The sequence below is a fragment of the Echinops telfairi genome, unplaced genomic scaffold, assembly GCF_000313985.2.
Source record: "Echinops telfairi isolate 266 unplaced genomic scaffold, ASM31398v2 ScPeMD7_7474;HRSCAF=8512, whole genome shotgun sequence".
In the NCBI taxonomy this organism is placed as follows: domain Eukaryota; kingdom Metazoa; phylum Chordata; class Mammalia; order Afrosoricida; family Tenrecidae; genus Echinops; species Echinops telfairi.
The window spans coordinates 5,865,720-5,893,205 of NW_022111378.1; the positions used below are offsets into that span (position 1 = coordinate 5,865,720).

The window sequence follows — 27,486 nt, forward strand, 5'->3', positions numbered from 1 at the left end:
GATCGTGCCAGGAAGGTGAGCATCTCAGACTGCTGAATTGTTAGAACAAAGTGTTCTTGTGTTGAGGGAGTACTTGAGCAGGGGCCCACTGGCCATCTGTTTCCTTAATACTAAACCTATAAATATATGTACATAGATCTATTTCCCCCTTGTTGTATATAAATATATTTACATCTGCCCCTCGTCGTATATAAATATATTTACATCTGTATATGCCTGTATTTAGACCTCTATAACTGCCCTTTGCCTCCTAGTTCTTTCTTCTATTTCTTTGTACTTTCCTTTTGTCCCACTATCATGTTTAGCCTTCATTTGGGTTTCAGGAATTCCTCTCAATTACATTGACCTTGATCCAGCCCTGCCAGACCTCCTACACCTTCCTTGCCACTGATTTTGGATCACTTGTTGTTCCCTTGTCCCTGGGTTTATTAACACCCACTTCCTTTCCCCTGTCCCCCCGGAAGTGTCTTCCCGTTGTTCTCTCTTCTGGCTTGTTTATCCCACCTGTCCCTTCCAGGTAGACATGCAGCGACAACAATATAGACCATCACACGACCGAGTACAATGTAGCAACAATAGAAAATAAAACAATAGCTACAACAACAACAACTCCTAGAAATAGTTCAGGGTTTATTTGTTGTCCTTTATGAGTGCTTTCCAGTCGAGTCTGATCGGGTGCCATGCCCTGGCCTCACGTCTATCCCTGGGGACTTCATAGCTCTGCCCCCCCACCCACTCCGCTGTTCTGCTGCATGCCCCCAGAGGCTGGCTTCCACCATGTGTCTGTAGTGTTGTCCCCCATGGTGCTATGGGTCAACGAGGAACACTGTCCGTGGTGAGGCTGGCCCTGTGGTCGTTTCTGTGCATTGCTGCTCTGAGCAGAAACATTGTCCTCAGGGCTTGGTGAGCCAGGATGTGCTTCACTCTTTTTTTCCCCTTCCCCCTTGTTGGCTCCTGTGTGCTCTGATCGGACAAGTCCCTCTCCTTCAGTTGTAGTTTCAGTGCTGTCCTCTGAAGTGAATTCTTCTGGGGGTAGGGTGGTGCTGTCCACTTAGTTGGTAATGGGGCCTGGCCCCTCAGGCCTCTGTATTGGTTCCTTGCTTCATGTCAGTGTGTTGCGTTCTTGTCTTGGAGCTCCGGGTTGAAGTCTGGTCCCTCTTTCCCTGTAGAGACATAATCAACACCCTCCCCCTGTGTGGGTTAGTGCCCTGTTCCCCGGCTACCCATGTCTTTTTTTCCCCCTCATCTCCTTTTTAGTGGGCTACCATATGTATCTCATATGGTACGGTCTGTGATCCACCTTGAGTTTATTCTTGTGTATGGAGTGAGGTAAGGGTCTTGTTTCATTTTTCTGCAGCTACATATCCATTTTTCCAGCATCACAAATTGAAGAGGGCATCCGCTTCCCATTTAATATTTTTTGGGCCTTCATCAAAGATTAGTTGTCTGTATGCTGATGGCTTTATTTCTGGGTTTTCAATCCTTTTCCATTGCTCTGAATATCTATCATTATACCAATACCACACTGTTTGGACCACTGTGGCTGTAGAGTAGGTGCTAAAGTCGGGTAAAGCAAGCCCTCCCACTTTGTCCTTCTTGAGGAATTCTCTGCTAATTCTCCATTTCTTCCCTCTCTATGAAGTTGGTAATCTGTTTTTACAACTCTTTGAAGAAAGATGCCGGAATTTGGATCAGGATTGCATTGAACTTATATAGTGTCTTGGGTAGAATTGACATCTTTACAATATTGAGTCTACCGATCCATGAGCATGGGATCTCCTTCCATTTGTTGAGGTCACCCTTGGTTTCTTTTAATAGTGTTTGGTAGTTTTCCTCGTATAGGTCTTTTGGTTTTTTTTTCAGGTATATCCCTAGATATTTCAATTTGTGTTTGGCTGTTGTGAAAGGTACCCTTTTTTGATCCCCTCTTCTGTGGCCTTGTCCGATGTGTACAGTAGTGCAATAGGCTTCTGTTTGTTGATCTTGTAACCTGCTTCTCTGCCATATACCTCTATTGCTTCTGGTACTCCTCCCCTGGAACTTTTAGGATTTTCCATATATAAACTCATATCATCTGTGAATAACGATAGTTTCACTTCTTCCTTCCCTAGACGAATACCTTTGATGTCCTTTCTTTGCTTTATATTGTTAGCTAGAACCTCCAGCACGATGTTAATCTTTTTTTTTAATCATTTTTTCGGGGGCTTTTACAGCTCTTATCACAATCCACACATGCATCCATTGTGTCAAGCACATTTATACATTGTTGCCATCCTCATTTTCAAAACATTTTCTTTTTGCTTGAGCTCTTGGTATCAGCTCCTCATTTTTCCTTCCCTCCCCCACCCTCCCTCCTTCATGAACCCTTGATCATTTATGAATTTTTTTTCATGTCTTACACTGACCGGTGTCTCCCTTCAGCCACTTTTCTACTGCACAGACCTTTCTATTAGGAGTGGAGAGCTTAACCCATTTCACCACCATGGCTCCTTTATTTTTTTATATAACCCAAACTAAAACCCACTGCTGCCGTCAAGTCAATTCTGGATCATAGGAACCCCATGGGAACCCTGTGGGTTTTCAAGGCAGTCAATCTTTACTGGAGGGACAGCCTCATCTTTCCCCTGGTAGGTTGAAACCACTGACCTTGTGGTGAACAGTCCAACTTGTAACTCACTTTGACACCAGCACTCCTTCTCAGATAGGCCCACATATAGAGTTGATCTTTAGTCAGACGTGGTCATGTTTTACATGTTCTCCTTACATCATTACTTCCCACAACCCAATCCTCCTTTCTGGAGTGTTTCCTTTTCCCTGAAGTTCATGCTTTCATAGTTTTCCCATAGTGCTTTGCACACAGAAAGTGCTTGCTGGATAGTAAAAGTGAAAAAAAAAAGAGCTCAATGAATCTTTTTCAATTGACTCTCCTAACAAGCAAGTGAACATAACTTCTATTTCTGTAGGTGCTTTATTTGTTATTCAAGTGAATTACAAGTCTTGCTTCAATTATTAGACATATAAGACAGCTGATTATTGGGATATGGAAGATAAAGCTCGTTACTTGGTTTTAGTTAATAGTCCACACTGAGTAAAGATAGAGAACCAAGAGCCTAAACACGCCTCACTCTTCCCTACTGTGCTTTCCAGAATGCTTTTTCTAATATTACCAGGCAATTGCCATCCAGTCCAGTCCAACTCATGAGAGCCCATGTGTGTCATGGGCTTCAGTAACTGTGCTTTTTCAAATGTAGGTCACTAGGACTTCCTTCTGAGACATCTCTGGGTAGGCTGGGACCACGCACCTTGCAGTTAGTAGTTGCCCACTTATCCACTGGTGTCACCCAGACACTCCTTGGTGATATTAGGGCCACTTCTAGCTTTGGCTTCCTTCTTGGCTTGGCTGAGCCAACGCTTGTCTCCTATTTGGAAAAGAAATGTGAAAAAAAAACCCCATGGATCTTTTTATTGCTAGATAATCTATGGGATAAGCCAGGCCACCCGGTGACTTAATTCCCTCTCTACCAACTATCAGGGAAGTTAATTGTGCACTCTTGGACTCACTTCCATCATCTGTATTGACTTCATACGTTTGGAATGGTCGTTGAATGAGTTATATATATAATATATATAAACTGCTCAGAAAAGTTGCAGCGCATGCAAGAACCCAGCAAATGTTAGCCACATTTGTTGAGACTCATTTCATGTACCTCTTCTGAGTGCCACCTCTTCCACTAGATTCTGAGCTTGAATATGGCTATTTGAATTGGTATTTCCCTTTAAGCTCATTTATGAAGACGTTTCATTCACGATAATTTGTTCAGATTCTTTTCTGGGCTTAAAAATACATTGCCCCAAATATCATATCTTCTAAAGTGTTATATTTTCTTCTAGGGTGAGCCAAATTTTGTGGAAACTTTATATTTATTTATTTTTATTATAAGTGCAACTTGGTTCCATATCTTGATGGATTGCCTGGTAAGGTGGTTTAATATAAGGTTAAGTAACCTAATATTAAGGTTAATTGTATCCAAGGCCCCAAACTGAGTTAATAACTACAGGCCTGTAACCAGGTACTTAGCATTAAACCAGAAAACAAAACAAACTCACCACCACTGATTCAGTGATGACTCACAGCCACCCTATAGAACAGGTAGGACTGCCCTTGTGCATTTCCAAGACTGCAACTCCTTACTGGAAAAGGAAGCTTCACCTTTCTCCCCAGGAGTAGCTTGATGGTTTGGAACTGCTGACCTTGTGGATCACAGTCCAATGGATAACCACTATGCCACCAGGGCTCCTTTACTTAGAATTTGTTATTATGATGCAAAAAAATGTATTAATCTGGGTAGACAAGAGAAATAAATTCATAGACACTCATATGTGTATAGGAAAGAGCTTTATATACAAGAGCAATTGAATATTGAGAAAACACCCCAGCCCAGTCCAGATCAAGTCCTTAAGTCCAATATTAGCCCTTATGTCCGATACCAGTTTATAAAGTCCTCTTCAGACTCACGATACACATGCAATGACACAGAATGCAACAAGATCACAGGCCAGTGGGTGGGAAGTCTTGTGGATCCAGTGGTGTTGTAAGCATCTCAATGCTGGCAGGGGTCTCCATGTGACTTCTCCGGCTCAGGGCACTAGCATAGTTCTACGTGTCTTGTCAGCTGCAATGTCACACAGGAAGTCAGCAGAGAGAGTGAAAGAGAGAGAGAGAGTCTCCAGCCTCCAAGGATGAATACAGGAGTTCCCAGAATCCTCAGGAAAAGACCATTGGCTATTACCTATTTAACAGGCTAGACTCCTCCCCTTCACTCTTAATCCTCTCACATTGACAAACGATTATATAACTACCACATAAGAAGTATTGCTAGTTCAGTGTTAGAGTTCTTGCCTTCCACGTGGGAGACCTGGATTCAATTCTTGGTCAATATACTTCATACCTAGCCCCACCTGGCCAATTGCCACCACTCATCTGTTGGTGGAGGCTTCCATGTGACTATGATATTGAATAGATTTCAGTATAGCTCCTGGGCTCACATAGACTAGAAAGAAAGGCCTGGTGATCTATCCTATGTATAATAATGATTTTATTTGCATGGGGCCACCATGAGTTGGGGGACACTTACCAGCAGCAAGCAATAACAGCATCATTATGTGTTGAATTATAAACTACCCCCAAAACAAACCCATCACTATTGTGTTGATATTGACTCATAAGATGAAAAATCCAAACCCACTACCATCAAGTCAATTCCAACTCATAGTGACCATGTAGGACAGAGTAGAAATTTAAATCTTTTGGGGAGCAGGCAGCCTCATCTTTCTCCCATTGCAGTGGCTGGTGGGTTTGAACCACCGAGTTTGTAATTAGCAGTCCAACATCTAGTCCACAGCACCACCCAGGATCCTTCCTTGAACCATGCCAACTGTTTTATTTGGTGGGTGTGCTAATGGTTATAGTGTGCCTACATACATACTATTTTTGTTCCTTGCAGTCTGTGAAGAATTCTTGAACCGCTTTTACAACTCCTTGATAGCCAAAGGAGTTCACTTTTCACTGGACATCATAGAGAAAGAATTGATCAGCTTTTGCTTGGATGCCAAAGGAAAAGAAAACCGCCTGGTATGGTAAAGTTTCACCTTTTCCTTTTCTTTTGTGCTTGAAGAAAACTGCGAATAGTTTCATTTCTCCTCTTGAACTTACTGTTCTCCTACTGACTTGCTTGCCTCGCCACATTCATCATAGCCAGCAAACAGAAATTGCTCTTTCAGTGAAATGCAGTCATTTGTGTTTTCATCTAGAATATATTCAATTTTGTTTTGTTAGGCAACTGATTGTTTCCTTAAACAATATTCTAAAACTGAATTCTGAGTGAGAATTGATTGTTCTGAGTTAAGAGTGGGTAGATGTTTCAACTCTTACCAAGACAAGTAGTCATTCAAGCCTATCAAAACCATTTATCTACACATTACTAACAAGGTGCTTACAGTTTGTTGCAATGGTGTTTATATGGTATTTCACACAATTAGCCTGTTTCGATACACTCAAAATTACATGAGAGTAAGTCAAAAGTATGGCTACTGGGGTTCTAGTTCATACATGCATGGGTTTATTCTGAACAAATATGCTTAGAAATGCTTCTGGGATGGCTGCAGACAAGTTCTCTTATCTTAGTCCATTAGGGGGTCTCAAATAAAACACCAAACACCCCCAAACAAAAAACAAATGGTCCAATCAAAAGAGTGGCTTCTGTGGAGACCTGCTGGACTTACGTTCCAGGACTTAAGCGCTCAGAATGCTATGGTGACAGTTTTTTGGGATGCCAGATGGTTATCTTGATAGATTTTCTTGACGGACCCAAGAGGACCACTGACTCTTATTAAGAAGATTGAAGAAAATGACAACACGCAGTGGTGGGGAAGAAAAGGCCAGGGAAGTTGCACCAAGGAATTCTTTCCCATCACAACAAAGCACCTGCTCATTCTTGGAAGGCAACAAGGGCTGTCTTGTGAGAATTTAGCTGGAAACCCCGTCTCATCTGTTCTATAGCCCTGAATGTGACCCTTCGGACTTCTTTTTGTTCCCCCAATCCAAAGAACAAAGGAGCACACTTTGAGTGCCTCAGGATGCCAAAACTGTAAACAGAAGGGCACAGAATTCTGTGGGCCACCTTGCAGTGAGGAAGGCCACCTTCAGACATATATAAACCTAGAGGGAGGACATGTGGAGAAACGAGTTTCACAGTTGGAGGTTTTCGTAGTGGTACTTCTGGGCTGAACCTCAAATGTCAGTAGGGAATTTTACCTTATGTTGACATGTTGAGTTGGCATTGTAGAGAGCTCGCCACATTGTAGAACTTGAGTTGTTTACTTTTGCCATGGTTTTCGATTTTTTTCAAGGTAAACATTTTAAGTGTGGTAGTTTGAAAGGCAGCAATAGCAAGGAAGAAAGAGGTCTGGTCTCTAGAGCCCAAATACTAGATCTTGGACCCCGTATCTCCCATGTGCTCGCTGGGTGACCTTCAGGTGGCTTGCGTGCCAAATGGTGGTGGAGGGTGATAATAACACTAACTTCCCAGAACTGTTGCGAGAATTAAACAAATTAATGCCTTCACAGCACTGAGGGCAGCGCTTGGCACAGTACACAGTGTTCTTTAAGCATCCTGTGAATTGTAGAGACGCTTCTAATTACCATGATCACAGGCATGGAACCACTGGTTCTCTGTGGTCTCAGTCAAGGGGTTACAATTTAATAGCTGGACTGTGAAAACTAGGTGAATGATGAACTAGGTCAACCCCTTTTTTATTTCTAGATACTCAAATTACTCTCCTCCCCCACCCCCAACACACCAAATTGTCTTCATTCTCCTTCAGTGCTATTATCTGGGAGCAATGAAGGACGCAGCCACAAGGATTCTAAGTGAAGTCACTCGCCCAATGAGTGTGCACATGCCTGCCACGAAGATCTGTGAGAAGCTGAAGAAGCTTGACCGTCAGATCTGTGAGCTGAAATACGGTATAATGGAATCAAGTACTTTCCCCCCAGGATGCCCAATGTATTGTGAAAGGTCTACATATAAGGTCACATTTTCTAATAAACCAGTGTTAGAAAGAAAGAAGCTTTCCAATAGGATGCAGGGCTGAGGGTACCTGGTGTTACTGGGCTTCTTTCAGGAAAGAAGACTAAATAGCACTGTAATCAGAATTACATACATCAAACTGCCAACACAGATGAAGAACCCAAACCAAACGTATTGCCTAGAGTCCATTCTGGCTCAGAGGGACCCTTATAGAATTCCAAAAGCTGTAAATCTTTATGGGGCTAGAGAGCCTCAACTGTCTCCTGAAGACTGGTTGGATTTGAACTGCCAACCTTGAGTCTAGCAGCCCAATGTTATATATGTCAAGGGAAAAAAATTAAACATAAAAGGAACTGCTGATTAGAGTGATCCAGTTCTCAGTAAGAGGACCCTAGGTAGTGGGAATGGTTAAGCACTCAACTACCAGTGGAAAAGGTGGTGGTTCGAAGCCCCTAGAGGTTCCTGGGAAGACAGACTTGATGGTTTACTTTTGAGAGGTCACTGCCTGGGAAAGCCCATGACCCAGTTCCAGTCTGCACACGTGGGGTTGCCAGGAGAGGGCATCAACTGCCCCGCAGCTGACAACAACAACAGTTCCTGGAAGTCTCTGAAGACCAAAGTCATACCTATTAAAGGAGAAAACTGGGGCAATCTCTCTCTTTTTTTTTTTTGTATGCATGGCTAGCATTCTACCAGCTTTAAATGTTAGGAGGTAGGTTATTACACCAAATCAGCTCTTGCCTAATGAGATAACTGGGCAAGGAGTGCCTGCAATGAACAGTGAGCAGGAAAGGCAATACCCTACTTAACACATGATTCTTGGCCTTACACATTTGGTACAGATCGACCTCTTCCGAGGTGGCATATTTGTGTCTGAGTCACTGAGGAGCAGATACAATAGGTCTGATGTTGTAGCCTACTGTCTGTTCCCAGGAAGAAAACAACCCGGACCGCTGGCAAGTTCAAAAGAAAAAGTTTTATTTCCTGCGCAGGGACCGTCAGCCCTTTTGAGAGAAGACTGAGCTGTCCCCAGTCTAATTTTCCAAAGGTTTTTCTACTTTTTCAATGTGCAGGTATGCAAGCAAGTAGAGTACAGAAGCGGGATATTGCAGTGAGCCATTCTTAGTTGAACAATAACTGCTCTGGTCGTTCTCGCAAGCCTTCTGAACATGCGCTTCCTTCGGTACATTCCGTTGCACTACATCTGCACAGCCTGCCTCTCCAATATCAGCTAGTCCATTTACAGTTCATAATGGCTTCTGTCAGCTCAAAATGGCTTCACTCTTGTCAAGGCTATTTAAGCTTTTCCTAGAGCTACTACACTGAGAAAATCCCAGGGATTTCCCTCTGGCCTATACCAAACACCCCAAAGGTCTGTAGAGAGAAATTCTTTTGCACAAACCATTGATTACTGTCAACTCCTTAAGTAATCAAGCACTAAGTAATGAGGACCCTACTCTGCATTATTCTCTAGCACAGCTATATACGATGCCTCCGCACCACGGCTACATAGCTAGCTATAAACAGGTTTGAATCTGGAAGATCCCAAAGATGACCTATTTCTTAATTTGCCAAGGGCAGGGCCTGACTTCCCATGTAGTGATTAAAGGGCAGGTGTTCCTTTTTTATTGGCTTCAAAGTAATGACAGGGAAGGTAGGTCCCACTGAGTCCACACAAACAGTACTCCACAAAGGAACACACTCGTCTGATCCTTTCATTCAACTTCTACTTTGAGCAGCTTCTTTTAGGGACAAGAATCTTCCTGGGTGAAGGAGATACTGAGAAGAAATGAGCACTTCCGAATGTGTTGGTAGTACTGGCCACTAGAGGCCCTTGGGGAGCTGGGAACCACTTTCAATTTTTTTTAATCAGCCTTTACTTTGGAGTGTTAGGGTGCCACAGAGGTTTCCACCCAGACCCCCAACCTTTTAAAGTAAGGCCAGATGCCAAGTTCTCTAGAAAAGCTCAAAGACATTACTGACATCTGCATGAAATACAAGAAGAAACCCCCGGTTTAAAATTCTTCTCCCTAGCCTGCAGTTGGCAGGGAATCTGAGTTTAGACAGAGGCTTTGGGGTTGTGTGATGTTAATGAATCAAGCTAGGAGAGTTGCTACTTTAAAGGTCTCCTTTCAAGTTAAAATGAACAGACCACATACGTGTGGAATTGGGTGATGTTTTAAATTAGAAAGATGTCACATCGGATTTGATCTCTGAGAAGGTTTTTTGTTGATGTGGTTTTTAAAAACTAGGGTCTCTATAAACATGTAAGGGTTCTCTGGAGCACAGGAAGTAGCTGACCCTCATCAAAGAGAAAACCTTACAAAAGAAACCTAGGTTTAATTTGGGGTTCACTTATTGGACAAAGTTTGCTAAGTCCCTTGACAACCATACCAGACTTTTTGTGAAGAGTTTCTGTTTTGTTTTTAAATGCCACGTTTTGCTCTTCAGGAAAATGAGAAAAAGGCCTTCACAATTCAAGCTGAAAGGCCCCGAGCTGTTACTGGTTGTTTACAAAGTCAACCTAAGTGTTGTCTCTGCCTTCAAGGGGACGGACCCCTGAGGAACAAGGAGTATGAACTCTTTCTTCTGATATGAAAATTCTAGCCATGAGAGTACTGTAGCAAACTTCCTGCTCTGTTTCTACTTTAGGCTTGTCAATCAAGAGTTCTTGACATTTTCTGCAGATAATCTGTTGACCAGAAAAGTGTGGCCTTGCTGGGAGAGTTGGAGCTTGGAGAATGAGTGTTAGGAGCCAAGCTGGCCGGTAGCAAGGCAGCAACATTAGAGAAGCGGGTGTCCCACAAACCCAAGGACTCTGCTCTTGAATCCATACCCACTTGGACCGATCCCATTCAATAGTGAAGATCCACCCCCAGGGTTTCGAAGGCTGTCGTCTTTAAGGGAGCGGCTGTCACGTCTTTCGCCCTGGGAGCAGGTGGTGGACTCCACCTCCCAACCTTTCAGTTAGCCGAGGACTGAATGAACCATTGTGTCACCAGGGTTCCTTCGGAGCAGCCCCGAACCCAAACCCAACTCACTGCCACTGAGTTGAGTTCACTCCTTGTGACCCAATAGGACAGGGTGGACGTGCTCCTGTCGGTGGCCACGAGTGTAACATTTTACTGGAATAGAAAGCCTCATCTTTCTCCCACAGATCTGGGTGGTTAGCAGCTCAATTTGGTACCCGCTGTGCCACCAGGGCTTTAAAGCCCTGAGGGTTTTAAAGGAATGCTCTGCTGAATTAGTAATCCCTGTAGGGCTAGAAAGGCCATGCGCTCTGCTTCGACAAGCCTTAGGACACCCCCCCTCCCGCTGTTCTGCTCTGTCCTGTAGGATCTCTGTAAGTGGCAATGGAAGGGCTGGCAGTGATTTGGGATTCTGTTTTGGTAGGGGCAGAGGAATCAGATTAGTCTGATTCAAAGCAATTGCAGTGCGTGAAAACAGTCTTAAGTCTATCCATATGCTTGGGCTTCGTAAACTTTTATGGAATACTTATCTTAGTACAGACACTTGTACACAAATTGAGTTCTAACTTTGTAGTTAAGCTCCAGCTCGTGCCTTCAGTCGGCCACCCACAGGCCACCCCAAGGCACAGCCTTTGATCTTAGTGCCTTCTTTTACCTTAGAAGCCCGATTATTCGTGTTAGGAATGCCAATCTTCAAGGCCCAGCCCTAGGAGTATCAGCATACACAGGTCCCTGCTTTGAAACAGGGATCATTTCTCAGAAGGAAAAAAAATCTGACAGCATGCCAATTACCCCAGCCGCTTTGTCCACAATCAATGGTGGAGGGAATTGCCGCTGTTCACGCGCCCCTGCTTTGGACCACTGGCTAGCCAGCATCAAGCAGTCACTCCATTTGCCCCTTGAAGGGTTTTACAGTCTTTGGTGCCCCCCCCCTTGTTGTTTAGAGAAGAGACTGGACCTGGCATCGGTGGACCTGTGGAAGATGAGAGTAGCAGAGCTGAAGTGGATCCTGCACAGCTGGGGGGAAGAATGCAGAGCCTGTGTGGAGAAATCGGACTACGTGACCCTGATTAAAGAGCTGGCGCCCAAGTATGCAGCGGCGCAGCCCCAAACAGAGCTCTGAGTGGGCGCCAGCACACCATGGAGGGTAATGAGGAAGACACCATGGGGTGTGGGCACGCTGAGGATATCCGGGGCTGTGCTACACGTGGTCTCCCACTTTGTGTCTTGATGTATCACCATGAGTTCATGAATAGGACGACCAGTATCAGGGGTCTCTTGTAGTATGCCAAACTCTGCAAATGCCTTTCTTGTGCTTTTCTGGAACCCCCTGCCATCGAATCGATTCTAACTCATAGTGACCCTATAAGACAGAGTAGAACCTCCCCTACCACCCACCCCAGCCCCGTGGGTTTCTGAGACTGTAATTCTTTATAGGAACAGAAAATCTAATCTTTCTCCCTAGGAGTGGCTGGTATTTTCAAACTTCGGTTAACAGCTACGTGAGAAACCACCACCCTGCCCAGGGATTTTCGTCTAAGGAAATGTAAATTATCATTGCCTGTCTGTTAACATGAGGGGGATAAGACTGGCGAGGAAGGCATGGAGGGAACTGATTCCAAGAACATGAGAGGGTTCGGAGACCCTCCTCTGTACACTAGTGTGTGTGTGTGTGTGTGTGTGTGTGTGGTGTGTGTTGGCTGGAGGGTAGATGTGGAGGACGAGCCTATAAAACTTTATTAAGACGATAAAGACGATCACTATGAATGAAGAGATGTCAAAGATGGAAAATTCAGTATTATAAGGATAAAAATGTTCTAAGGATATTGAGATAATATATTAAAAGCAGATGGCGAGTGTGGTCACAGACACAGGGACACACATCGCACATCGATCGGAGCCATCAAGTGGGCTCCGAGTCACAGCCACCTTGTGTACAATAGAACAAAACGGCACCAGGCCCTTTGACCATCTGTATTTGAGCCTGCTGGAGAGTCACTGTGCCAATCCATCTCACTACTGAAGGCCGCCCTCTTTCTGTGGACTCCACTGTACCAAGCCCGACTGCTCCAAGAACGGGTCCAAAGGATATGAGATAAAGTCTCACCATCCTTGCTCCTAAGGAGCATTCTGACTGTACTTCTTTCAAGACAGATTTGTTTGTCTTGTTGGCAGTCCAGGATGCTTTCACTGTTCTGCGCCAGCAGCACAATTCAAATGCACCCAGGCGACTTTTGTCTTCTTTATTCAAGCTGTCAGATGAATGCGAGGCAATTACAGATACCATGGCTTGGGTGAGGCACGCTTTGGTCCTCGAAGTGACATCTTTATTTTTGGAGCCCTTTAAAGAGGTCTTTTGCAGCAGATTTTCACAGGACAATGTTCGAATTCTTGACTGCTGCTTCCCTCCACTTAAAATCTTCTTAACCAAACACAAACAAGAGACCAAGACACTACTTATGTACATGTTAAAGTTCTGACAAAGTATAGCAATGTGACATTATTGGTTAAACCAAGCTCAGGTCTTTTTCAAGCCTCACTACCACACGTTAGACAAAGCTTTAATAGCGGATGAGCGTTTTTTAAGACTGTCTGCAGGCAACATGGAGCTCTGTAGATGTTAATGCTAGTCTGTCAGTGTTAACTTGTCCAATCATTTCTAGTTCCATTTCCTGGCCTCATAGAAATAAGAAACTGTTAGAGAAGTGGTTGCTTCCATTTGGCATATATAGAATGACTGTAAAGAAGTAGGTGAAAATTCTCTAGCGTGAAGTAAATGCTCTTTTTCTTGGCTGAGATGGTGCGTACACAGGTGAATACAAAGGCCAAAAGTCACCAATCTCTATAATTAAGATTTGTTCATTTTATTGAACATAAATCATATCTCAAAACACTGCTATTGGTTTTTACCCCCAATCAATCATAGAAACCAGACAGTCTGACAGGTGCGTTCTCTAACCTGTAATGGTCTGAGACAAAATCTTCCCGGTTTAGGTAGACTTCAGAAATCTTAAGCAGAAGAAATCTGGATCTTACAAAACACGAGAGGCTATGAACATTCATTCATCTTGTTGTGTAAACATTATCGTTGCCTTTTCCCGTTTATTCTACCACCAGGAATGGAAACTCAGTGGACTTTGGACCTTCTTTTATAAAACCTCCAACTTGGTTATGCATTGTACAGCTGACTGTAAAATCAGCAGTTCAAAACCAGCAGCTGCTCTGTGGGAGAAAGTTGAGGCTTTCTACTCCTGTAAAGAGTGACCGTCTAGGACACTCAGAGGGGGTAGTTCTATCTTGTCTTTCAAGGTCTCTAGGAGTCAGAATCGACTGGATGGCAGTGTTTGTTTGGTTTTTCAATTTTGTTTGCCTCTCCCATAGACTTCTGGGAGTTGAAAAAGAACTAGGACTCAAAGCGGCACACTTATTTTCTTTGGGTCACTTGCCTCATGGGATCATATTTTTTATTGGGTGCCGTGGAGTTGATTCTAGCCGCACCACAGGGCTTTGTAGGCTGTGTAACCCCCTACAAGAGTAGATGCCCGTCTTTCCTCCCACCGAGCTGCGGGGCGACTTGTAAGCGCCTTCTTGGTCAGCACTTACCCAATGCTCTGCCAGGGCTCCTACGTTGGAGCACAGAACCAGCAAAACCTTAGTGTTCAGTGCAAGAAAACATGCTCAATGCATCTTCCTTCCCTAGACAGCGCTTCTGCCCGGACGCTTCCTCTGGGTGCCCTGAGGGCTTGGAGCTGCAGAGCCTGTGGCTTCTCTCTGCAGTCGCTGAGCTGTTTCCAGCAGACTCTCTCTTGCTCCCACATTGTAACCAACTGTCTGGCCCCCTCTGTGGCCGCTGTGTCTACAGTCACCTGCAGAAGACGCTGCTCCAAGCATGCTTGCCCTGTTTTCCTTTTGAATTCTTCAAGATCTGTTTTGGAGAGAGCAGCTCAAATGTTGTCTCCTTAGTGGCGGCGCAGCTAGAAACACTTTCGAAGAGAGAGATCCTGCACCTCCGCGCAGTGTCCAGCCGGCAATAAACTTACTCACCTGGTGGAGTAGCTTCGAACTTGCCTGTATGCCAGGAATTTAGTTGTTTCCCCTGAGCCCCACGAAGAAGCTAAATATTTGTTTCCCGTCTATCTCTCTAGTCTCCCTCCATCCTAAATTCACAGGCCCTTCTTCCTTTTGCTCCTTTCCAGGTTTTGTGTGCGTGTCAGGGCTTCAAGGAAACTGTGCAGACAGATAGATCCCTGCAGTCCCTCTTTCTCTGTGACTCAAAGTCTTGCAACTGTGTGGTACATTTGATACAATTGATATGCTGGTAGCAACTAAAGTTCATAGATTTATTTTTGTGTTGCCCAGTTCTGTGCCTGTGACAAATAAATGTATACTGTCATGTACCCGCCACTGCAGTACCATGCAGAATAGGTCCACTGTCCTCCAAGTGCCCTCTGATCCACCTGTTGACCCTCTCCCCAAGCCCCGGGCAGGCACTGGTTGTTTTTGCTCTTTCTCTCTCAGGAACATCAAAAAGTTCACCGAGGGTGGTGGTGGTGGTAGAATGGAAGCATAATAGAATTTTCCCATGAACCTCGTGAAGCCTCCTCAGATATAGGAATGTATTTGCTTGTCCAGAAAATTCATAGTGTGTCGATATCCTGGCTCAGGGCCGAAAGGTGCTCAAAGACCTGTTCAGACTCAGACTTTGCAAATGACCTTAGCATACTCTAATGCAATTTATTGGTGAGCTCTGAAAGTTGCACTTGCATGGGAAAATGTTATTGTATAGCTTCTTGAATCTACAAAGACGCAAGTAGAAATCAGAGGGCGGACAAAGCCTTGACTTAGAGAGTTCATCCCGGGTTTGTCCGTGAGGTGTGCTATCGAAGGAGACGAGCTGCTCAGCCATGTTGACCCGATTTTCATATTAGAACGGGGCCTATAAGGCATATCTTGTAGGGTTATTGTGAGGGGTAAGTGGAAAATATAAAAGAGATAACCGAACAAACTATAGAGTAGGAGTCTCAGTCACTATTCATTGAACCTGGTTGGCACTTCTCTTTTAAATTTTTCATTTATTTTCTCAGCATTCTTCATGAAGGCTGATGAGAATTGGTTCATTTTACAGATGAGGATGCTGAGGCAGCATGACTTGTTCATTGAAGTCCGAGAACGCAGTCAGGTCCCCTGACTTCTGGACTGAATGTTAATTTGTAAGCTGAGAAATTCAGGGTGACAGAGTCTATGATTTGGAAATTGCTACTTTGAAGTGACCTTTGGGAAGCAGGTAAATTCATACTTAGTGCCTTCGAACTTTTAAGGGGACAGAGAGAAGCAGTCAAAGAAAAGCGACCTAACGTGGTTGGATCCAAAAAAAGAATGAAGGTCGTTTGTTCTCGAATGGTGCCTGTGTGGAGTGGGGGACCATCTCTTTTATTCAGGGTGCCTCAACGTTTCTGGAGCATCCTTTCTCTCTGCACACCTCCACAACACCATCGAGTCACGAGAAACACCCACGAATTTAGGTCGGTGTTAAAAATTTAGGTCCAACAATAAAAACATGATGACTAAGTCCATGGATGTTTATATTCGTACACCAGTTGTCTGGGAACAATCGGGACACTGACTCATCAGCATATGTCCACGGAGTACCTGTTAGCACACCTTAAACCAGTCAACCACACAAGACCAAAAGGGCCGCATCTGCCCAGCTACCAGCCTCAAAAGGCAGTAAGAGCGAGGAAAGAAGGAGGAATGGGACTGGAGGCCCAGGGCTGTTATATTGTGAGGAACGCAATCCAAGCCACAAAACTCAATGTGCATGAATGGTTGAGTGGAAAACCAATTTGCTCTGTAAACATTCGTCCAAACTACAATCCAGTTAAAACACCACCACCACCAACGCACAAAAAAACGAGACCCCACCTCAAACTTGCAATTCAGCAATTAAAGCGAGCTACTCTGCGGTGTATGCTTTCTTTGAACTAGCTTGCCCTTTACTGGTCTGGCCAACTGTTTTCCTTTTTAGACAAGGAACAACCCCTCCCCTCGCCCCCGGCCAACCTCTCCCCCCATGCACATGTGCTCGGCACATAAGGACAATCTACTGTAATGTGATCTCTTGCCCTGGTTTGAAGAGTTGCTTATTTCAACGTTAGAAAAGTTTATAGTGGTATCAGTCATGTTCCTCGAGCTTATTCTTACGAAGGGAAAATATGATGATATAACAATAACATAATGCTTGGAAAAATCCACGCATGTTTAAGGAAGGTGGTTGTCCGGCTGTCACTGTAAAACCAGCCTGCTCTGAGAAAACACCGTGTTGACAAAACAAAAAGGCCACCTATGGGCTTTACGAATCACCGAAATGGACTCAAAGGGCATTTTCTTCAGCTGCATGGGTAACGATGACTCGGCTATTTAATCTTTTTAGTCACTGTCACATGTGGTAAAGTCACCATCGCAGGTTGAGCCCGGTGTTTGTAAACTTGTTATGCCTCTGATCTTGACTCTTTGATGACAGTATCACTTTGAGGAAGCATGGGGGCCCCCGGGAATGCCTTTTGTCTTCCCTTCTGTGAGCCCAGCATTTGAAGCAAGAAGTCTCACAGAGAATGACCACACACAAGCTTACTGTCCGCCTATGCATGTAGATAACTCACTGTCAGCAAGTCGATGCCGACTCACCTATAGGATCAGAGAATGCCCCTGGGAGTTTCCAAAATCATAACTCTTTCCAGGAATAAAAAGCCCCATCTTTCTCCAGAGGAGCAGCTGGTGGTTTTGAACTGCTGACCTTGAGGATTGAAGCCCAACTCATAACCACTACACCCCCAGATAGTACTCGAGTATTTCCAGTGATTCCCAGATGATGTGGGGGTCAGTTTTTCAGGAGGGTCCTTGTGTAGTTCGAAAGGTGCACGAGCTCTTCTGCTAATGGAAAGGTGTGGGTGCCGAGCCCAGCCACAGGTGCTTCGAAGAACAGTTTCACATTCTGCTCCTGAAACAAGGCCACCCAAAGGCCATCTCTGGCGCTTGTGCCTGGACTCAGCTACATCTTGCTTTGGGATGCTGGTTTTTTCTTTGATGGCCTTTCCCACTTTCAGCTATAGAATCCTGACATTGGTAGATATATTGCTATTCCTGACTTGTCGAATAAGCTCAGACATTTAAGACTCTCCCCTGTCTAGCTGTCAAGCAGAAGGAAGGGCAAACCGTTGGATTCCATGAAGACTTCAGCCAGAATGCCACGGGCTCACCATGAGTTGGAATTGACTTGACAGCAAATTGGGGGCCTGTGGGGGAATGGGCATCAAGAAGAATTGTTCTTCAGAGACAAGCACAGCCGACAGTCGTTTCCTCTGATTCTATTCTTGCTCACCAGGCGTATGGCTGAGTCATTTCCCTGTGCACATATGGCTCTAGGGTATGGACATAAGTATAGAGAGATGTTTCAAATAATCTCTCTTTGCTCAGTTTTCTCATATGCTATCTTTGGGTAACTTTGCCAGTACGTTTAAACTTACAGAACATGTTCCTATCCAGAATAGAAGATGCAAGTCCTGCATTCCCTCTTCCCAGTTCACTCATGATTAACCTTCTACCACATGTCCCTTCTCTCTCGCCAACTGTTGCTGGATGCGGTTGCTAGGGGTGGTCTGTATGAAAGCCGATTGCCCTGGCTTTACTCCAGCAGAGTGGCTGGCTGGGTTCAAACTACCAATCTTTTGGGTTAGCAGTTAGAGTTTGTGGGGAGCTATTAGTGTTAATCAGCATGAACAAGGCTTCATGAAGATGTTGACCGTGTTTGAAACATCATTCATGAAGAGGTTTAAAGTATTTTGCACTGTGGACTCATCTCCCCTTCCTGTGGATTCCCTGGAGGGTAGAAATGGTTAAGAGCTTGGTTAAGGCTGGAGTTTGAGTTCACCAGCGACCCCTCAGAAGACAGCCCTGGGGGTCGAGGTCACAGCCATTGGACGTCCTAGGGAGTTTCTACAGTTCCGAAACACGCCGGACAACCATGAGTCGTGCTCAACTCCATGACAGCTGTGTTTCTCTTTTCTCTTCTCCCTGGATACCACTCCCTGATCCTGCGACATCTTTTGCGGGCTGCATCCAGTAAGCCAATATCCCCACAAAGCAATCCCCCCTGCAGTCCAGGGTCTACGTCCACTCTGTGGGCAGTGCACCATGCACTCCTCCTTGTGGGCATTTCTGTCACCGGCACCTCCCTCAGCTGAAGCACTTCTTCCTTTCCAACGCACAAGGCCAGGGAACAGGCGCCCTCACTCTTTGAGCTTACTGTGTCGTCCACTGGGAAGCTGGCTGGAGTCCGTCTCCCAGAGGAAATGGCCACGCAGGCCTTTTCTGTCCGAGTGTCACTCCACTGAAGTGTCTGGGGTCCGGGGGAACATACACCTCCAACTGATTCAGAGGGTGCGAAGGAATGGACGGGTAGACTCTGGGTGGGGACATGTCAGCTCTAGGAAATGAACACACACCAGTGGCCTTTCCATCCCTTCTACCCTTGCTCACTGGCTCACCCGGCTGGTCCACTGGCCACATGCTTAGTCAATTTGTAAACATTTGCTGTGTTCTCACAGATTACATAATGTTACATTGGTGCCTGGGAAGAAGCAGATAGGGGAAGAACATGGAAAAGCTAACTTCTTTTTCTTGGCATTTTTACCACACAATTGATGAAAGGATACTAGTCAATGTGCAAGATTTCTTTTCGGCCCCCAAGGTGTTTCTTCTGAAGACCCACCTATGTTCCTGTCGTGTGCGCTCATCAAAGCAGCCCCGTCTAGGGCTCTGTGCTACACGGAGGCTCTCATAGTTTCCATCACGGAATGAACATATTTATATGTGCTAAGCTTCCTGCCTAAAATTTCAAGGCGATGTATGGAAATTTCATCCTTAGCATTTTAAGACCTTTGTAGCTGAAAGTTTTCAATGAGTAAAAAGAGACTGTCTGATTAAAACACCAGTGTCCCTTGCACCTGGTCAGTGAATGCCCTGCTACTACCTCATTGCCAGTCCTAGATCAGGGCAGAAGGAGAGGGCACACCAAGGGATGAGGAGAGTGACCTAGGAGAACGAAAATCAAATATTAACTCAGCATGTTGGCTGGTTTCATTGTTGAACAAGCACTTACATGTAGCTCATTCCTATATTTTGTTTAAATTCATCAGTGAGTGTATGTTCTCCAAATTCACTGCCATGAAGTTGATTCTGACTCATAGTGACCTTATAGGACAGGGTAGAACTGCCCCTGTGGGTCTCTGAGACTGTAACTCTTTATGAGGGTAGAAAGCCCTGTCTTTCTACTGAAGAGCTTGCTGGTGGTTTTGAACTAGTGACCTTGTGGTTAGCAGCCCAAAGCATGGTACACATACACTTTATTTTGTTTGTTTTGTTTTTTTACCTGGTTTTTGTCTGAGACCTGGTCCCTTCTACACCTACACTTTATTTTTTATGTGTATTTACACTTTATTTTTTATTGTTGTGAAGATACACATTTCAACAGTCTGTGCATATACATTTAAGTGGCACTGATTACATTCTCCTAGTTGTGCGGTTGTGCTCAGTCTCCTTTGCTAAGTTGTGGCTCCTCCTTCAACATAAAATTACTGCTCTCCCAACATTTCCTGTCTAATCTTTGGAGTGACTGTTGTCAAGATAGATCTTAAAAGAGGACCATCCTTAAGGCACACATTCTTTTAAAAAAAATCATTTTATTGGGGGCTCGCCCAACTCTTACCACAATCCATACATCCATCCATTGTGTCAAGCACATTTGTATATTTGTTTCCATCATCATTCTCAAAACATTTGCTTTCTGTTTGAGCCCTTGGTATCAGCTCCTCATTTTTCCTCCTCCCTCCCCGCTCTCCCCTCCCTCATGAACCCTTGATAATTTATAAATTATTATTTTGTCATATCTTACACTGTCTGGTGTCTCCACCCACTTTTCTGTTGTCAATCCCCCAGGGAGGAGGTTATATGTAGATCCTTGTAATCGGTTCCCCCTCTGCACCCCACTCTCCCTCCACCCTTCCAGTATTGCCACTCTCACCATTGGTCCTGAAGGGGTCATCTGTCCTGGATTCCCTGTGTTTCCAGTTCCTATCTGTACCAGTGTACATCCTCTGGTCTAGCCAGATTTGTATGATAGAATTGGGATCGTCATAGTGGGGGTGGGTGGGGGAGGAAGAATTTAGGAACTAGAAGAAAGTTGTATGTTTCATCATTGCTACACTGCACCCTGAGTGGCTTGTCTCTTCCCCATGACCCTTCTATAAGGGGATGTCCTGTTGCCTACAGGACAGACATTCTTTACTGGCTAAGGCAAACCATTGCTTTGCTTAAAGACAACTTTATTTTTAGTTTGAAGTTTAAAGATTATCTCAGACCAATAGCTCACTCATCTCCCATGGGTCCAGGAAGTCTGGATTCTATGCAAATTTGAAATATTATTCCCCATTTCCTCCTTTTAATTAGGATTCTTCTATAGAATCATTGATGAAAATGTTCAAAGGTAGTAGCCAGCTACCATCCAGCTGTTCTGGTTTGAGAAGTCTCTTCAATAAATGGTGCTGGGAACATTGGATTTCTGCATGTGGAAAAATCAAACAGGATCTATGTCTCATACCAAACATAAAAACAAATTCAAAATGGATTAAGGACCTAAATTTGAAAATGAAACTATAGATTTGTAGAAGAAAAGAGCAAGGTCAAAATTGGCAAGACTAGATTTCAACAGTGAATTATCTAGTATAATAAAAAAGCATAAACTGTAAAAGACAAAATCAATATGACCTCATAAAAATGCAAAACTTTTGTTCATCGAAAGATTTTATTTTTTAAAGTGGAAAAACAAGCTACTGACTGGGAAAATATCTTTGGGAACCACATATCCAATTAGAATATAACAACTTATTTCCTTTCTTATGCTCAACCTGTTGCCCTCAAGTTGATTCCAAATCATAGAGAGCCCACAGGTCAGAGTTGAAGTACCCTATGGAGTTTCAACCCTTGGTGGTGTGGGTACATATTGGACTACAACTGCAAGGTCAGCAGTTCTAAACTACCAGCTGCTCTGCAGGAGAAAGATGAAGCTTTCTGCTCTCTTTATTTAAAGAGTTCCAGTCTCAGAAACCTACCGGGCTGTTCTACCCTGTTCTAAAGGGTCAACGCGATGGCAGTGAACGAGTGAGTGAGTGAATCTTTCTGGAAGCAGACTACCACATCTTTCTACTGAAGATGGACTTGATGGGTTCAAACTGCTGACCATGTAGCCGCTTAACCAGTTAACAGATGAATGCTTTACTCATTGTACTACCAGGGTTCCTTAGGCCAAAAAGAACCCACTGCCATCAAGTTGTTCCAACTATAGTGACGCTGCAGGACAAAGTAGAATTGCATCATTGGGTTTCCAAGGATGTACTCTTTTTGGAAGCAAATGCTATTCTTTACTCCCACCAATTGGCTGCTGGGTTTGAATCTCCAACCTTTCAGTTGGCTGTCAAGAGCTTAATCACTGCACCACCAGGACTCCTTTTAGCAATGCTATAATCATTACCGTGCACATGTCCTCAACTCTTTTGATCCCTGCCTCATGCTCCCTTAGAAAACCTGGAGGAAATCTATCTCTGGTCCACTCTGTGCTCCACCTGAGCTAAACATGGCTGGCTGAAAGCTCACACCCACTGATTCCGCGTCAACAACACGACCCTGAACTTCACGAAGCCCTTAGTGTACCTGGTGATGCTACCTTGTGCCACAGACAAGTCATACTTCTGTTCTCAAGGAAGATCATTTCCTGTCTTCCCGCTTTATTTATATTTACTTATTTTGTATAAATCATTTTATTGGGGGCTCGGACAACTCTTATCACAATCCATCCATCCATCCATTGTGTCAAACACATTTGCACATTTGTTGCTATTATCGTTCTCTAAACATTTTCTTTCTACTTGAGCCCTTGGTATCAGCTCCTCCTTTTTTCCCCTCCCTCCCCTCCCCTCGCTCCCTTACCCACACTTGATAATTTATAAATTACTATTATTTTTCCATGTCTTTCACGGTCTTTTCTGTTATCTGTCCCCTAGGGAGGGGTTTATATGTAGATATGTAGGTTATATGTAGATCATTGTGATCCGTTCTCCCTTTCTCCCCAGCCTTCCCTTTAGCCTCCTGGTATCTCTACTCTCATTACTGGGCCTGAGGAGTTTATCTGTCCTGGATTCCCTGTGTTTCCAACTCTAATCTGTACTAGTGTGCATCCTCTGGTCTAGCCAGATTTGTAAGGTAGAGTTGGAATCATGATAGTGAGGAGAGTAGGGCAGAAGCATTAAAGAACGAGAGGAAAGTTGTATGTTTCATCGGTGCTATACTGCACCCTGACTGGCTCGTCTCCTCCCCGCAACCCTTCTGTAAGAGGATGTCCAGTTGCCTACAGGTGGGCTTTGGGTCTCCACTCTTCACTCCCCCTCATTCACACAGATTTGATTTTTGTTCTTTGATGCCTGATACCTGATCCTATCAACACCCACATCGTGATCACAAAGGCTGGTGTGCTTCTTCCATCTGTACTTTGTTGCTTCTGAGCTAGATGGCCACTTGTTTATCTCCAATCCTTTAAAACCCCAGATGCTATATCTTTTCATAGCTGGGCACCATCAGCTTTCTTCACCACATTTGTTTATGCTCCTGCTTTGTCTTTAGCGATTGTGTCAGGAAGGTGAGCATCATGGAATGCCAGTTTAATAGAAGAACAAAGTGTTCTTCCATTGAGGGAGTACTTGAGTGGAGGCCCAATGTCCATCTGCTACCTTAATACTAAACCTATAAATAATGCACATAGATCTATTACCCATCATCATATATAAATATATTTACATATGTACATCCCTGTATTTAAACCTCTATAAATACCCTTTGCCTCCTAGTTCTTTCCTCTATTTTCTTTTACTTTCCTCTTGTCCCACTATCATGTTTAGCCTTCATTTGGGTTTCAGAAATTCCTCTCAGTTACATTGTCCTTGATCAAGCCCTACTAGGCCTCCTACACCCTCCTTGCCATTGATTTTGGATCACTTGTTGTTGGGTTTGTTAACACCCACTTCCTTTCCCCTGCCTCCCTTCTTCCACGTCTCGGGAACCATAGGTCCCATTGTTTTCTCCTCCAGATTGTTTATCCAGCCTATCTTATCTAAACAGACCTGCAGAGAAAATAATATGCTCAAAAACAAGATAGAGCAAAACAAAGCAACAAAAGAAAACAAAACAATAACAAAAACCAATGATAAAAAAGAAGACAAGCCTGTAAATAGTTCAAGGACTGTTTCTTGGAACTTTAGGAGTGTTTTCCAGTTGAGTCTGATGGGGTGCCAAGCCCTGGGCCCAAAGTCTATTTTTGGTATTCCCTGTGGACTTCATTGCTCTGTTCCCCTTGCTGTTCTGTTGCACGCCGTGTTTCGCTTCAGTGTGGTAGGGTCAGATTGGGCGCAGTTCCCACACTGTGTCTCCAGTGTTGTCCTGTAGAGCTATGGGTCAGTGAGGGATGTCATGTCTCATAGTGGGGCTGGCCCTGTGGTCCTCTCTGTGCTTTGGCTGTTCTGATCTGGAATATCGTCCTGAGGGCTTGGTGGGCCAAGATGTGTTCCATTCTCTCTTCTTCTCCCTTCATTTGCTCCTGTGTGTTCTGATCAGACATGTCCCCCACCCTGAGCTGTAGCTTCAGTGCTGTCCTCTGAAATGAATTCTTCTGCAGGGAGAGGAGGCTGTCCACATAGTTGGGATTGGGGCAGGCCCCTGAGGCCTCTCGAATGGCTCTCTCTTTCATGCCAGTATGTTGCATTCATGTCTTGGAGCACCAGGTCTCTGCTTTTCCTGAAGCTATTCTCTCTCTTAGCCAGCAACCTGGATTCCAACTGAGAAACTAGAAGTAGTCAGAAGACAGCACACTCAATTTTCCCTCATCAAATCTACCAACCTTCTGGCCTCACAGTAAAGACAACAGGCCATCTATGACTACACAATACAGATGAATTGAAAAAAGATAATGTTGCATGAAATCTGCCATAATGTATATTTAAATTTACATGAAGCAAGCAAATGAACAAACTAACAAACATGCGTGCAGTTACAAGTCACACACTGCCTATCTTCAGGGGCCTAGTTATAGGAAGTGGGTTCAAGAGGGTCTTCAGGGAAGCTAGAGATGTTTGAATTTTTGACCTTGGTGCCAGCTGCATGAATGTGTGCAATTTGTAAGGAAAGATTGAGCTGAGTGTTTATGATACATACCTTTTAATATAATGTTTCATTAAATAATTTAAAGATATTTAATCAGAGTATTGACCAAAAGCCAGAAGACTTCGGATTAAAATCTTGAAGCTGCCATTAACTTAACACACATAACCTTAGAAGTGGCTTCCTCTATTGCCCCAGCATAATTTTTAATAGCCTCCCTTTTATTCTCAGTGACCAAGTTTTACAACATTTCCTCCTATGAAGTGTTAACTGATGTGGGATTTTCCCTAAATTTAAAAAAAAAATTTTTTATAAAATAATACAGGACCAACAAGTTCTGGCTATTGGACAATAAACACAGCAGGGCAGTAATTCTGAGAGAAGGGAGACAAATGAGGTAAATCTGACTGAACTGATTTACTGCCTAGAGGTAGTTTCCAGGCCCTAGTGCAGGAAGAACCCACTGCCATTGAGTGGATTCCGGATCTCAGAGTAGACTGTGCCCATGGGCTTCTGAGACTGTAACTCTTCTCACAGGGCAGCTAGGAGTTGGCATTGACTGGAGGGCAGTGAGTTTGGTTTGGTTTGAGTTCAGGAAGAGAGGATCAAAACAGAGCTTTGTGAATTCTTGTTACGTTGAAGAAACAGAGATGTGAGTTTCATGGGCTGAGGTTCTGGAGGCTGCCAGACTCCTTTAGCTTTGGCCACACTCTAAATGCTACCCCCTTTGTCACACTGCCTTCTGTCTGCTGCCAGTCTCTGTCTGCCTCTCTCCTATAGGTACGTCTGATTGCATTTAGGGCCCACTCAGATCATGAACGATAATCTCCCCAGCTCAACTTCCTTAGTCACGTCAGGAAACATTTGCAACATCGTGCCCATGGTGGTCATCGGTTCGTCCACTGCACTCCTCACATCAATCTATATCTTCATTGTGATCGATTCTACTGTCAAAGTGACAGTAGATTTTTTTTGTAGAAACAGATAAGCAGATTGTATATTTAGAGATCATTTCAATGAACTAGAATGGACGAAGCAATTTTTAATGTAAAGACAAGTTCAAGAACTCATATTACCTGAGCTCAAGACTTATGATACAGCTACAATAATCAAGAGAATGTGACATTGGCATAAGGTTAGTTAGACATATCGATCAATGAAACAAAACGAGTCCAGAAATAGACCCCAAACATGTATTGTCAATTGATTTTCCATAAAGGTGCTGAAGTAATTAAATGAGGAAAGAGTTGTCTTTTCAATAAACCATGCTAGAATAATTAGATATGCGTTTGGGCAATGTATTAGTGAGTGGGTAGATATTATGGCATATGGACTACAAATGCATTTAATAACATAGATGAATCTCAAAAGCATCAGGTAAATGAAAGAAGCCTGGCATAAAGGTTAACGCACTGTACTATTCCATTTTTATAAAACTATGGAAAAAACAAGACGTTGTCGTTAGGTGCTGTTGAGTTAATCCTGACGCTTAGTGACCCCATGTGTCCGAACAGAATTGCCTGGTCGTGTTTTGCAGGCTGTAACCTTTACAGGAGGAGCCCTGGAGGTGGCTATGAGTTGGTCTGAAAACAACCATCAGCTGTTCAAAACCACCAGCCACTCCAGGGGAGAAAGTTGGGGCTTTCTACTCCTGTAAACATTTACAGTCTTGGAAAGGACAGGGGCACTACTCACTACTCTATCCTATAGGGTCACCACGAGATGTAGTCGACTACATGGCAGTGAATTTTTTTGTTTAATGAAAAAAAAACCCCATGTTGTATTGCACTTCATCAACATATATAATTCAATAATTCAGTCATCCCAAGAAGAGCTGTACAATCGTTACTACAATCAATTTTAGAGCATTTTCTTCTTCCTTGTATGGAGCTTAATCTCATCAAGAGCAGACCTCTAGTTCTTTCTCTCATGGAGCTGTTACTAAAATGCTCACAGCCATTGAGTCCCTGCCGACTCAATGGTGACCCTATACCATAGGGTAGAACTGTCCTTGTGGGGGCAGGAAGCCTGGTTTTTCTACTGTTGGACGGGTTCAAACCAAAAGGTTAGCTGCCAAGAGTTCAACCATTGCACAATCAAGCTCCCTTATCAAGACTAACAAGCAAATATGTAACCAAACACGCGAACATCCCACTGCTATCAAGTGAATTCCAACTCACATTGATCCTACATAGGGCTTCCAAGTCAGAAAATCTTTATGGGAACAGACAGTCTCATCTTTCTCTCTTGGAACAGCTGATAGGTTTAATCCACGGACTGAGTGGCTAACTGGAAATTGCCTACTAGCCCACTGCACTACTAGGGCTTCTTAGCAAGACCAGTGACAGACATTTTAGTGGTTGCCAGAATGTAGGGATAAGAGAGAGAGTAGAAGGAGATTAGCTAAAAGGGTACACAGGAAACGTATTCTGTATTTTATGGGTATTGGTAATGGTCTGTATTTTGAGTGCAATTGGTGGTTACGGGGCTTCTTTATTGCCTCTTCCTACCCTTTCAGCTTTCTGGGGGGCACATGCTGTCCTTCTGTGCTGCTCTGGTTCATTGTTCTGAGGCGTATGTCCTTCATGCATGTTCGTGCTTTCTTTATAGGTCTGTCTGTTGTTTGGCTGAAAGGTGATTCCCAAAGTGGGTTTAGACTCGTTTCTCTG

General features: G+C 44.0%; 1 protein-coding gene across 3 annotated transcripts in view; it reads left to right on the forward strand.

Moving 5' to 3' along the window:
- LOC101643983 (protein FAM107B) overlaps window positions 1-27,486 on the forward strand; it is a 331,769-nt gene that overhangs the window by 15,383 nt on the left and 288,900 nt on the right. The window contains exons 2-4 of one of the 3 annotated variants that reach the window (XM_045285623.1): window positions 5,505-5,632; window positions 7,384-7,525; window positions 11,503-11,705. In XM_045285623.1, coding sequence (XP_045141558.1) covers window positions 5,505-5,632; window positions 7,384-7,525; window positions 11,503-11,681 — 449 coding nt within the window. In that variant the 3' untranslated portion in view covers window positions 11,682-11,705. Of the gene's footprint in view, window positions 1-5,504; window positions 5,633-7,383; window positions 7,526-11,502; window positions 11,852-27,486 lie in introns of those variants that run through there. The other 2 variants (XM_004714103.2, XM_045285622.1) reach the window with 2 other exon arrangements.